This window comes from Cucurbita moschata, unplaced genomic scaffold (genome assembly GCF_002738365.1).
Source record: "Cucurbita moschata cultivar Rifu unplaced genomic scaffold, Cmos_1.0 Cmo_Scf00001, whole genome shotgun sequence".
Taxonomy (NCBI): Eukaryota; Viridiplantae; Streptophyta; class Magnoliopsida; order Cucurbitales; family Cucurbitaceae; genus Cucurbita; species Cucurbita moschata.
In genome coordinates this window covers 4,164,151-4,178,048 of record NW_019268517.1, presented here as the reverse complement: position 1 = coordinate 4,178,048, position 13,898 = coordinate 4,164,151, and the positions used below count along the sequence as shown (strand labels likewise).

Genomic DNA, 13,898 nt, shown 5'->3' with positions numbered 1-13,898 from the left:
AACAAATCTAAATGTATTCATATTTTAGATTTATGTTTATTTAGTTTTTTTTTTTATATAAGTTAAAAATTAAAAGTTCAAACATAAAATTAAATTTTTATATGTAATGGATATCTAACTTTTTAAAAATAAAATATATTAAAAAAATTGATAAACATAAAACGAATCGGTTAATAGTTAAAGATTTATTAAATATTAGATTTGAAAGTTGAAAGACAAACTAATGTAATCCGTAAATCTAGTGTTCGGGTTACATCGACCACCAATCTCCCGATCATTTTCAACCACTAAATTCCTTTGCTTTCATTTCTAATATATATGTTTTTTTTTCTTTCTATATATTAGAAATATATTCCGCATGCCTTGCACGTTACACAGCTCCCTTATGCCACGCGCGGGTGCAAAACAGCTGCATCTACGCATCAAGCGATTCCTTGTACCAGATTGCAATTATCATAAAACTTGCCAAATTCAAATTATCACCGATTTCTTTTATTAACAAACACAATTAATTATCCCTATACTCCCTTTCCTTATTTGTTCTACAACCCTCTTTAGGTAACCTTGTTGTAAAGATGCCTTTAACTCAGTAAAAGTCATAACTTTTTTTTTTTTTTTTTGTTTGTTTGAAGTCACTATGGTAACTTATCCAGTTTCTTGTTGCGATCCATCTTATAGCTTTTTGAAATTGAAGAAATTATGCAAAATCTACGTAATTGCATACGAGAGAAACAAAGGAATTTGTAGCATACATGTGTCTGTTGAAGAGAGGAACATATATTGGTTGTTGGTGAGGACACATGCTAGGTTGATAGATTGGTTGTTGGTGAGGACACATGCTAGGTTGATAGGTGCATGATGCATTGCAACTCCGACCTAACCCCTACCACCCACCTTCGACCCCAACTACTCGCCTCTACTTCGACCCAATATGGACATGTCTTGATTGAAAAACAAAAAATCAAAGGTAAATGGAGCACTTGTTGAAGTCGAAGACAAGCACTACCTGCGCGCTGCCTGTCTGTCCAAGCGTGAGTTCTTGTGCATGGTTAAATGATATACAAGCAACCTCTACCATATGTGAAGGTGTGCGGAAACAATATTTTCCATATGATCCACTGTTTTCATCTCGAGTTTGATATTAGCCTGTTTTCATCTTGACTATGCCACCTACTCTTGATCTCCACGTCACACCTTTCCCCAAAATTGATTCACAACACAACACAACACCAACACCAACCCCAACCCCAACAATCCCTCCATCCCTCTTTACCGTAAAATAAGTTAACCATGTCAGGTTTTCTCGCCCTACCACTACCACTAAAAAGAACATTATAAATAAATAAATAAATAAAAAGAAAAAAGAAAAGACAAAATACACGTAGGATTCACTCACCCACCAGCTCTCTCTCTCTATTCCGATTTCCCAGATCTGCCACATCACGTCATCATGGATTTGTATTATAAATAAGGCTCCATTCCACTTCTTCCAACTCGCGCCTTCCCCCAATTCCCCCAATTCCCCTTTCTCTCTATCTCTTGCTATTTCTCACTTCTCCACGGGGAGCCTCTGTCGGTGATCCACTTCTCAAGGTTCGTTCTCTCTTCTCCTTCTCTCTGTTTTTCTTACGCTCAATCTCTCTCTGCATGCCTCTATTGCTATGCTCTTCTCCTCTGGATCTGCTGCCCATTTTTGTTTCCTTCAACGCTTCTGTTTTTAGATCTGCTCTACTTTACTGCCTATTTGCCTTTTCAAACACCATCTTCCATGTTTGCTTCCTTCTCCCGCTCACCACCCTCATTGCTTCTCGGATTTACCCTTTTCAATTCTAATCTTGCTGACAACCTAACTCAATTTTACTTACATCTAACCGCCTTTTCCCTCTCTCCACCAGAACAATGGCCTCTCACATTGTTGGATATCCGCGTATGGGCCCCAAGAGGGAGCTCAAGTTTGCCCTTGAATCATTCTGGGATGGGAAGACCACCGCTGAAGACTTGAACAAGGTGGCTGCAGATCTGAGGTCCTCCATCTGGAAACAGATGTCTGGTGCTGGGATCAAGTACATCCCCAGCAACACCTTTTCATACTACGATCAGGTGCTCGACACCACTGCATTGCTTGGGGCCGTTCCTCCTAGATATGGTTGGACTGGCGGTGAGATTGGTTTCGATACCTACTTCTCCATGGCTAGAGGAAATGCGTCTGTTCCGGCTATGGAAATGACCAAGTGGTTTGACACAAATTAGTAAGTAACCACCGCCCGCCCCTTCTACTTTCGGAAGGAACATCAATTACAACATTATGCCTCTACTATGCATGATTAACCCTCTCATTGCAATGATGCAGCCACTTCATTGTCCCCGAGTTGGGCCCAGAGGTGACCTTCTCTTATGCTTCCCACAAGGCTGTCGATGAATACAAAGAAGCCAAGGCTGTAAGTGTTGTGTTGTTTTAGATATGTACGTTGATTCTGCTAAAAGTTCACAAAAAATAAGGTGTATAAGACATTGGAAATATATTTTACTTATGCAGCTTGGAGTAGACACTGTTCCAGTTCTTGTTGGCCCTGTGTCATACTTGTTGCTCTCTAAACCTGCAAAGGGTGTCGACAAGACCTTCTCCCTTCTCTCCCTTCTTGACAAGATCCTTCCCGTCTACAAGTAAAGAACTATCTCTCTATCTAGACATCATACCAGAGTGTTCCCATAACATAATGGTTCTCTTTTCAAATATTAATGGTGGGTAACTTTTCAGGGAGGTTATTTCTGACCTCAAAGCGGCAGGCGCTACTTGGATTCAGTTTGATGAGCCTACTCTGGTGCGGGATCTTGCCTCACACCAATTGCAAGCCTTCTCAAATGCATATGCTGGACTAGAATCAACTCTCTCTGGCTTGAATGTTCTTGTTGAGACATATTTTGCTGATGTCCCTGCTGAGGCATACAAGACCCTTACTTCTTTGAAGGGTGTCACTGCCTATGGGTTTGATTTGGTTCGTGGTGATAAGACACTTGGATTGATTAAGGGTGATTTCCCCAAGGGGAAGTTCCTTTTTGCTGGAGTAGTTGATGGAAGGAACATTTGGGCTAATGATCTTGCTGCCTCAGTTAGTACATTGGAGGAACTGGCTACCCTTGTGGGTAAAGGTGCGCTAGTCTTCTGCTTATGTTTGTATTACGATGTTGGTACATGGTGCTTCATATGGTGTTATTATTCTTGTGTGGTTTTTCACTGATTTCTTTTCCCTCCAAAAAAAAAAAAAAAAAAAATGCAGATAAGCTTGTCGTCTCCACCTCCTGCTCACTTCTTCACACTGCTGTGGACCTTGTCAATGAAACCAAGTTGGACAATGAAATCAAATCATGGCTAGCTTTCGCTGCTCAAAAGATTGTTGAAGTCAATGCATTGGCAAAGGCTTTGGCTGGTGCAAAGGACGAGGTATGTTCTTGATTCTGATGAAATTTATCTCTTCAAGGTGTAAGCTAGGTTTTTAGGCCTTGATATCTAACCTTTTGGGTTGGGGTTTGTCAATTATAGTCAGCCGAAAACGGGTTTTTTTCTTTGGTAAAAAAGCTGGCTGTCAATGAGATTAAATGAAAGAATACAAAAACACCCCAAGGAGAGCCCAACTTATCTAAAAAGGGACAACAATCGTGCAAAAGTAGGCCTAATAGTTAATTACAAAAATATTTACTTACGAAGACTGAAAGCGAGGCATGATCTAACAAGGAACCGTACCTCCCCTGTAGTTCATTCAACCCTTTTAAAAATCCTATTGTTTCTTTTCCCTTGAAACCCCACACAATAGCACAAAGAAAAGCACACTACAGTGACCGACCCTTTTCGCGACAGGGGGTGTGAGAACGAAACTCCTCCAGCATGGATCTTCAACTCCTCAGCCAGGCTAAGTTGATGTAAACATAAAGAAGAAGCCACTCTAGCATACTAACAAGACCGAAGGATAGCATACCTGACAGTTCTAATGTATCTCTAAATCCTTAACCTCTACTTGTTACCAAAACCGAAGACTTCATCCTGAAAATCCTAATCCACGTGATGATCACACTTTTTCAAAATTGATCTTGAAAATAACCTCCTCGCTTGCAATTCCTATAATCTTCAATAACCTTATTGGCTATAAGAACCTGAAAGATGGTTTGTCTTGGTAGAACTTTACTTAATCTGTTTGCAACAAATTGGCCAAAATTTCACATTAATAACTAAACTAATGTGCTTAAAATCCTATTACCTTTCTCGGCTGATAATTGGGAATTGTTCAATGCCATGTTATGAGGAAAACACTATTTCCCAGTAAAGTGATTTCAAGGCTACTTGACTTGTCTTGTATCTTAGCAGATGCACAGTGTTTTGGCCATTAACGAACTCATGAGCTTATGCTTTATTTTTCCAGGCATTCTTTGGCGCTAACGCTGCAGCTCATGCTTCAAGGAAGTCGTCCCCAAGGGTGACCAATGAGGCTGTTCAGAAAGCGGTATGTACATCTGCATCCATTTCTTGTCTAATCTATACGGTGTTTTACTGTCTGTTTGCATGGATTAGGTTAACGGATGAATTGCTTTTTTTATTGTGCAGGCTGCTGCTTTGAAGGGCTCTGATCACCGCCGTGCTACAAATGTTAGTGCAAGACTTGATGCTCAACAGAAGAAGCTTAATCTTCCAATCCTTCCAACCACCACCATCGGTTCCTTCCCCCAAACCATTGAACTCAGGAGGGTTCGTCGTGAATACAAAGCTAACAAGTGAGCAGAAAATTAATGTCAGCTTTCTTTGAAGTGAAAAAAAATATCTTAATCCTATTTCTAATGTTTGCAATTTTTGGCTTTCCTTTAGGATTTCCGAGGAGGAATATGTGAAGGCTATTAAGGAGGAAATTAGTAAGGTTGTCAAACTCCAAGAAGAGCTTGACATTGATGTTCTAGTTCATGGAGAGCCCGAGGTGAGTTATTTAGAGCCTTGTTGAGGAGGAAATCAAGAGCAGTGTGAGGATGCAGTACTCTTTTCTCATTTTCCCCCTTCTAACGTTTATTTCTTCGTCCTCACTGTAGAGGAACGATATGGTTGAATACTTTGGGGAGCAGTTGTCAGGTTTTGCATTCACCGTCAATGGTTGGGTGCAATCATATGGATCCCGTTGCGTGAAACCTCCAATCATCTACGGTGATGTGAGCCGCCCGAAAGCCATGACTGTCTTCTGGTCTACCGCAGCTCAGAGCATGACAGCCCGCCCAATGAAGGGAATGCTCACGGGCCCTGTCACAATTCTCAATTGGTCCTTCGTTAGAGTTGACCAGCCAAGGTAATGGAAGATAATGTTTCCCCACATGCTTAAACTGAAAGAAGCTACTGTAGTTCCCCCTCCCCCCTTTATACCGTACATTTTGCCTAATGCTTCTTGTGTATATTATCATCTCCTAGGTTTGAAACATGCTATCAAATTGCCCTGGCCATCAAGGACGAGGTTGAGGATCTCGAGAAGGCTGGCATTAATGTCATCCAAATCGATGAAGCTGCTTTAAGAGAAGGATTGCCTCTTAGGAAGTCTGAGGAAGCTTTCTACTTGGATTGGGCCGTTCATTCTTTCCGTATCACAAACTGTGGTGTCAAAGACACGACTCAGGTTACTACATTAACCACTGAGATTTTCATTACCTTCAACAGTTCATAATATCTTCGATTTGCTAATATTTCATTATCTCGACAGATTCACACTCACATGTGCTACTCCAACTTCAATGACATCATCCTATCCATCATTGATATGGATGCCGACGTGATCACAATTGAGAACTCCCGTTCCGACGAGAAGCTTTTGTCAGTCTTCCGTGAGGGAGTGAAGTATGGTGCTGGAATTGGCCCCGGTGTATACGACATTCACTCCCCCAGAATACCATCAACCGAAGAGATTGCTGACAGGATCAACAAGATGCTTGCAGTGCTCGAGACCAATATCTTATGGGTCAATCCTGACTGCGGCCTCAAAACTCGCAAGTACGCCGAGGTGAATCCTGCCCTCAAGAACATGGTTGCTGCCGCAAAGCTCCTCCGAACTCAGCTTGCCGGTGCCAAGTGAGTCTGTTGCTGAGTTTTATGAACATTGGTGCACATTTTTATCTTTCCCCCAATCCAGATATCCTGAAAGATATGTCTGTTCCCCAGAAATTGAGTGGCGACATATTTAGTAGCTGTAGTTCTATCGTCATTTTTTTTTTTAACGGAAATCTCCTTTCGGTATTGTTTTTTTGATTTGAGTCTGTAGCTCTGTTCATACAAACTGCAATTTGTATGGAGCGAAATTAAAAGGCAGCATTTGCCAGTTTGTGTAATTGTTCTCGGATTTTGTTTTCTAAAATCATATGGATTTAATACTACACAATGGTCTGTGTTTCTATCGCAATATAGAATTCTTAATGTTTAGTTAAAATCTGTAGTCCCTCTGCATTGTAATCAAATTGTTGATTTAAATTTTAATAGTTAGAAGCTTTTAGATTACAAAAACCAAATTTAATTCTGCTTTTATAATAAGTTCAGGTCTCTTGTAATATAACAAATTCAATCCGTTACCTTTTTTCTCTCGCTCTCTATCAAGATAGCATTAACTTCTCCAAAACGAAGTTTTGCATGTTTTCCTACAAAAAACATGTTCAGAAAATGCAGACCATGGACAGCTTTGGCAAAGAACAGTACAACGGAAAACATGCACAGTTTTGCAGGTTTCAATTTCCATTTCAAGAAGATGCGGCAGTGCTCAGACAGATTCCAGATTGACTGCAACTCTAAACCGAAACAGCATGGCTAATACATATGACAACCATATACAAACTGCAGCAGCATCGATAAGGCAGAGAAAAATGTCATCTACATCACACACAAAGTCCATTATTAATCATTATACAAAGGAGTGGACAACAGGGGGTTGAACTATCTTTCTTCATTTTAAACAACAAGATCACAAACTGGTGCAAACAAGTTCATGAAAACACCACCGTTCACGCTAGTCGAAAGGCCATCCAGAATACCCTGTTTGGTGTTGGGTGCTCTCATGTAGGGCTGGTGAGCTGCTTCCAGTGGTCGCACTATGGTTTGAGTCAGAACTTGACGCTCGGAATGGCCATAAACTTGAAAATGGGTTCCTCCTTCCTTGATTTGTCCTACTATTCTCCCTCTCTCGGCTGTTTCGACTAAGATTGTTGCTTCCAGACGAGCTGTGGATACCACCTGACCCTTGTGCAGGCAGCTCTTGGCGGCAAACAGGGCAGGAGTTGTGCTGGACAAGCCAGGGAACTATACAATCTGAATGATACATATGGTCACATGGCATTTTCCTAGCTTCAGTCCCTAATTCAAATTTATCTTGGCAAACAGGGCAGTGTGAATTCGAACGGATGTGTCTTTGCGTAATTTTAACAACAGGCATTGCATCGATTGAAGATCTAGATGCTGGGGGTGGTCCGCGTCGGTCGTTTGCTGAAAGCTGTTCAAACAATTCTTCAAGTCCAGGACCAATAAAATAATCACCACCATTGCTCCTACTCACACCAATTCCAGGAACCCCATTAAAAAAGGCTTCAAACCCACCATGTCCAGACAACCTAACAGGAATTTGGCCACCAAAGATCAACCAAGGACCAAATCCTGAACCATGATCTGGAATAGATTCCAACCTTCCCCTCATATCATTTCTGTCTATCAACCGTTGCCTCATAAAGTTTGAGAAAAGCTCCAGGAGTCCAAGCCTCCGATTGTGGTATTCATGACCATTGGCTCCAAAGAAATCAAGGGGATCTCTTTCCATCATTTCATCGAGTTCTTGAACAAATCCTCCATTACAGCTAGCGCAAACCATGTCCCGCCCACGGAGTTGAACTGGCTGCTCACATCTGTAACACCAATGGGTGTTCCTACTCGACATCCTTCCTCTCTTCTCTGCAAGTCTCAACCATGAAACTCCTCATTATTTAAGTAATGAGACTGTTAGTTTGCTACATATAGATATCTCGGCATTTTATGTTTAATAACTTCTCGGGATTGAGTCTTATGTGCTTAGCTGACTAAGAAAACGCAATAATCTTGGCTGACTTTTATCCTTTTATTTCTTGATTTAATTAATGAAAGCACAAAATAGGTAATTCACATCACATGCGTGTTTCATTCATAGAAAGATGCAAGAAGATTGAGAAATCTAGTTTCTAATAACAATTTCCAAATTAAATCAATGTAGAATATGATCTTCCCAAGTTCACAGACTTTAGGTTTGCTTTCCTCTATCTCAAGAACTATTAGTATTTCCATGTAAATTTTCACTTTGAGGTTGCCCCCTTTTTGCATCAAGTTGATGTAGATTCAACTCTTGGTTCATATGAATAGATAGGAATACATAAATGGTAGTTCAATTAACTTAGGGCATATATCCTTGGCAATCTATCCCATATAATTAGATTAAGTAAATTCCTTATCCCATACCCATCCATTACAATCCCAAAAGTCAATAGTTCGGTTCTCCCTCTCACAATTGACGAACTTAAAATAAGAAAATAATTAAAAAAAATCACTTCGCAACAGGTCCTACTTTAAATCTACCAGTGCTTCCATTTAGTCTATATGGAATATTGAAAATCTATTTACATCCTACAACCTTTCTGGTGGGAAGACGCATATATTACCAAGTCCATTTATTTTTTGTAGTTGTTTTCTTCTTTAACTACTGCTTTCCAATCAGGGTTAGGTCAAGAAGAGCTTCATGAATATTTTCAGAATTCAAATGTTATCAAGCCTGGTAGCTTCATTGTCATCATTTGAGGTAGAAACAAAGCTAAGAGAATTTAGAGGTCCACTATTGGATTGAGATTCTATTTTCCTCTGGGTATAAGTATGCTACCATATACACCTTCATTTCTTTTTATAGTGTTGCTCTTCGGTTGAAATGGCCGTGTTGAGGTTGGGTACTGTTGATGATAAAATCAAGAGATTTCTTCATCTACTTATGAACGATCTATTGATCAATAATTTAAGATTCCAAAACTGGTCATTGTTATTCTCCCCTCGAGCATCAGTGTCCTTGACAAAGATTTGTCTCCAGAGAACGTCACATCCATGACTATATAACATTTCCTCATTATTGCACTTGTAGCTCTTTGCATTTTAAAGATTTAAGAATCCAAATTGCTTCTAGTTTGAACAGAATGATGTGCAACCACATATCTCAGGTGGTAAATTAAAAACAAGTATATTGTTGGGGTAAATTTAAGAAGAGATCGAAGAGATGTTTGGAAGTTTAATGTGTGTGAGAGCATCCCATTAATTGGGTAAGCTAGATCAAGAACTACTTTACCCCCCAAAAAAATATTTTAAACATTGGAGTAATAATCAAACTTGAACCCACCTCTAGCGTAAGTCTAATTTGCCTTTCGGCAATTCCGTTTTGTTCAGAAGCAACAATGCAAGAACTCAGATCAAGAATGCCTACTCATCTAATAAAATCACCTAAGTAGGTGCTGAGACAATATCGCGCATTACCAGTTTGGATCTTAAAAATGAATTGGGGTTGTATCATACGCTAGAAACTTGGAAAGATACAGATCTATCCTAGATCCAGTTACATTCATCAAGAATTGAAACAGCACTATAAAACCATAAAAGTAAAAGGAACTTCGGGAATCAGATTTCCCACTTGAACCAGACAAGGAATTCGATCCTTCGAGGTAATGAACTTGGTTAACATATCATCAAGTCAATAGTGTAAGGATAAACTCACGAAAATTCTAAGAAAATCAGATACAAAAACAAGTTTAGGCAGCAAAAAACTACAATTCCGAACAATTATGGACAGTTCGAGAACAGTGAAATGAAAAATGCACAACAAAATGATCCCCATCAGCACAAAAGTCGAAAAAAAGCAAATGAAGCACAGTGAAGAATCCAGAAAACAGGATTACAGAAATACAGGATGCGAGAAATGAGAGAAACGAAATTGTTGGAAAATGAACATCAGAACGCACCTGGTGAAGCGAAGGGAAAGAAAAAGAAGGAATGTAGTGAAGTAGAGAGGAGAGAAGATGGGAGTGAACCCTAAAGATGGAGGAAGTGAATGGGTGAGAGTGAAAAATGGAATTTATTCCCACTTTTTTCTATGTACAGGAAGCGGAAGCTGGAGTTCCCATACTTTCAATAAATTAAGACTATTATTTTTCATTACTGTTTTTAATTTCTTATATTTTTTTTAGGTTAAATTGTAAATAGGAATATTCACGCGATGGGACCCACCTTATTCAATTCTTTTTTTTTTTTTTTTTTTTTAAATATCCTACATTTATGATTTTCATTATTTTTAGTTTTGATTATATTAAAGATTTATTAATTGTTTACGAAAAATTTTGTTCATTCGGTCAGGAACTAGAATGATAATAAGATCTCATTAGTTAATAAGAAAATTATTTCTAATTTAAATTTAGTTCCTAAGTTAGAAATTTGTCCAATTTGATAAAACTTGGTAAACAATATAAAATTATGTAAGATTATTCATCACAATTTTATCAAATTAAGTTGTTAAAATATTTGTTATTATTACTATTATTATTTTGAATTTTGAAAGATTAAAATTACCAATACAATATTGTTAATTTTAAATATGTATTAAAATCGTGAGGTTGACCGTAGTACCATTTGCCTAACATGGATAATATCGGCTGGTAGTGAATATTAGATAAACCATTTCTTTATTTTGTTTAATCATAATTTTCACCTTTTTTTTAGAAAATTTAACTCCAATGAATTGATTTGAACATGGGAGCGTGGCCATTTTTAGAGCCTAGGTTTGTTTAAATGAGCACAGGTGTTTAGCATAAACAAAATCCATTGTTTACCGTTCTTTTGCACTGTCAATTATTTTTTCCTGTTCTTTTGTGCTGTCAATTATTTTCCTCTTGTTCTCGCTGACGATGAGCTACTCAGGTAGAAGAACATCAAGTGGTATCAAAGTAACGATTCAACGTGGGATTTGTTAGACGAACACGACTCTCCACATTGGTATGAGGCCTTTTGGGGAATATCATACCATTGTGGAGAGTCGTGTTCGTCTAACTTGTTATCATACCATTGTGGGCTTTGTTGATTTCTCCACGTGGGATGAGAGCTTATGCTCAAAGTGGACAATATCATACCATTGTGGAGAGTCGTGTTCGTCTAACTTGGTATCAGAGCCATGCCCTAAACTTAGTCGTGCCAATAGATGAGTAAATCCTCGAATCCTCAAATATCGAACAAAGAACTCTTAAAGAAAAAGGAGCCAAGCCCCTCCTCGAAGGCAGTCAAAAATGACTAAGACTCCAAAGGAGTTGAGCCTCGATTAAGGGGAGGCGCACTTTGTTCGAGGGGAGGTGTTGGATGATGGAAGTCCCACATCGACTAATTTAGGGTGTGATCATGGGTTTATAAGTGAGGAATACTAACTCCATTGGTATGAGGCCTTTTGGGGAAGCCCAAAACAAAGCCATGAGAGCTTATGCTCAAAGTGGACAATATCATACCATTGTGGAGAGTCGTGTTCGTCTAACATGGTATCAGAGCCATGCCCTAAACTTAGTCGTGCCAATAGATTGGTAAATCCTCAAATCCTCAAATATCGAACAAAGAACTCTTAAAGAAAAGGAGCTAAGCCCCTCCTCGAAGGCCGTCAAAAATGACTAAGACTCCAAAGGAGTCGAGCCTCGATTAAGGGGAGGCGCACTTTGTTCGAGGGGAGGTGTTGGATGATGGAAGTCCCACATCGACTAATTTAGGGTGTGATCATGGGTTTATAAGTGAGGAATACTAACTCCATTGGCATGAGGCCTTTTGGGGAAGCCCAAAGCAAAGCCATGAGAGCTTATGCTCAAAGTGGACAATATCATACCATTGTGGAGAGTCGTGTTCGTCTAACTTGGTATCAGAGCCATGCCCTAAACTTAGTCGTGCCAATAGATGAGTAAATCCTCGAATCCTCAAATATCGAACAAAGAACTCTTAAAGAAAAAGGAGCCAAGCCCCTCCTCGAAGGCAGTCAAAAATGACTAAGACTCCAAAGGAGTTGAGCCTCGATTAAGGGGAGGCGCACTTTGTTCGAGGGGAGGTGTTGGATGATGGAAGTCCCACATCGACTAATTTAGGGTGTGATCATGGGTTTATAAGTGAGGAATACTAACTCCATTGGTATGAGGCCTTTTGGGGAAGCCCAAAACAAAGCCATGAGAGCTTATGCTCAAAGTGGACAATATCATACCATTGTGGAGAGTCGTGTTCGTCTAACAGGATTCATCCTAGAAAGGCTCACGCACTCCTCTACGCCGCGAAGACGGACGCCGAAATCGTCATCGAGCGCGTGATAAAGGAGACAATCACCTTTGTGCAGTACCCGATGCTGATGAGGTCCAACTACAACGAGTGGGCTTTGTTGATGCGCGTGAACCTGCAAGCGCAAGGGCTATGACACGCCGTAGACCCGGAGGAAGGAGAAGCGATCGAGTACCGGGAGGATCGGCTGGCGTTCGCCGCCATACTGTAGGCTATACCTTCAGAGATGCTATCATCTCTCTCCACCAAGCGCACTGCCCAATCAGCCTGGGAGGGGATCAAATCCTACCGAGTTGGTGTGTAGCGAGTGCGAGAGTCCAAAATCGAGCAATTGCGGAAAGAGTTCTCGGAGATCTACTTCAAGGATGGTGAATCCGTCGATGATTTCTCCATGTGGATCACGAGGCTTGCCAACAGCACACCACTCTCGGTGTGAGCATTAGTAAGATGGAGATCATGAAGAAGATGCTGCAGGTCGCCCCAGATCACCTCGAGCAAGTCGTAATTTCGATTGAGACATTGTTTGACATGGACGAACTAACAGTGGAAGAAGTGGCCGAAAGATTATGCAACGTCGAGCAGAGGAAAAAGAATGTCGCTGCAGCTATTGACAAGCACGGTCGTCTTCTCCTCACTAAGGAGAAGTGGCTTGCACGCCTGAAGCTCCGCGATAACGGCGGGTCCTCTGGCAGCAAAGGCGTTAACTGTTTTTTCCAATTTCGATTCCAAATCCACATAAGCAATCGACGGTGGCGCTGCTCCGGTGAGCGTCGCCGAAGAAGAGCTCCAGCTGGGGCGTGGCACAGACAGCGGCTGGGGAGTTGATTCAGTTGAAGAAGGAGCGAGTGTTCGCTCAGATCGGCGAAAGGGACGAGCAATACGAGCCACGATGATGGGTCCTCGACACAGGGGCAACAAACCATATGACCGGGGCCAAGTTTGCGTTCTTCGAGCTCGACTTGGAGATTTGCGGGATGGTGAAGTTTAGCGACGGCTCCATCATCGAGATCAACTGGAGCGACACCATCCTGTTCGTTGGCAAGGGCAGTGAGCACCGCAAGCTAGCTAACGTCTACTTCATCTTGCGACTCAAAGCTAACATTGGAAGACCGGATCAACTCGATGAGGCCAACTGCTTCATCTACATCGATTGTGGGCTGCTCAAGATCTACGACGATCAACGACGGCTCCTCACGCAAGTTCGGTGCATGGCGAATCGCCTCTACATCCTGAAGTTGAAGATAGAATAGCTGGTCTACCTCTCGGCCAGGACCGAAGGTACAGGCACCTAAGCTTTTCTGCACTACAGAAACTACACCAGGAGGAGATGGTGTATGGTTTGCCTGCAATCGAAGGCATGAACAGGTTGTGTGACGGGTGTCTTATCAGCAAGCAGAAGGGCACCTATTTTTCGTCTCAGGCATCTTACCGCGCCGATGAGCCATTGGAGCTCATACACAACGATCTCTGCGGGCCCATCAAGCCCACGACCCCAGGCGGCAAGACTCTCTTCCTCCTATTGGTCAATGACAAGAGCCGCTCCATGTGG

The 13,898-nt window shown here is 41.0% G+C and overlaps 2 protein-coding genes across 2 annotated transcripts; one reads left to right on the top strand and one right to left on the bottom strand.

Moving 5' to 3' along the window:
- The first annotated feature begins 1,488 nt into the window (after window positions 1-1,488).
- Window positions 1,489-6,419, top strand: LOC111445267 (5-methyltetrahydropteroyltriglutamate--homocysteine methyltransferase 1-like). The gene is made up of 12 exons (XM_023083549.1): window positions 1,489-1,593; window positions 1,896-2,249; window positions 2,351-2,438; window positions 2,537-2,664; window positions 2,759-3,150; window positions 3,279-3,442; window positions 4,416-4,496; window positions 4,598-4,764; window positions 4,856-4,961; window positions 5,071-5,321; window positions 5,441-5,642; window positions 5,727-6,419. Exons 2-12 carry the CDS (start codon window positions 1,900-1,902, stop codon window positions 6,093-6,095), a joined length of 2,298 nt encoding a protein of 765 aa, XP_022939317.1. The 5' UTR covers window positions 1,489-1,593; window positions 1,896-1,899; the 3' UTR covers window positions 6,096-6,419.
- Window positions 6,420-6,799: 380 nt separating this feature from the next.
- Window positions 6,800-10,150, bottom strand: LOC111446055 (probable E3 ubiquitin-protein ligase RHC1A). The gene is made up of 2 exons (XM_023084701.1): window positions 10,021-10,150; window positions 6,800-7,948 (listed from the first exon to the last, which is right to left on the bottom strand). The coding sequence occupies exon 2, from the start codon at window positions 7,932-7,934 to the stop codon at window positions 7,017-7,019; it is 918 nt and encodes a 305-aa protein (XP_022940469.1). The 5' UTR covers window positions 7,935-7,948; window positions 10,021-10,150; the 3' UTR covers window positions 6,800-7,016.
- Between the last annotated feature and the right edge of the window lie 3,748 nt (window positions 10,151-13,898).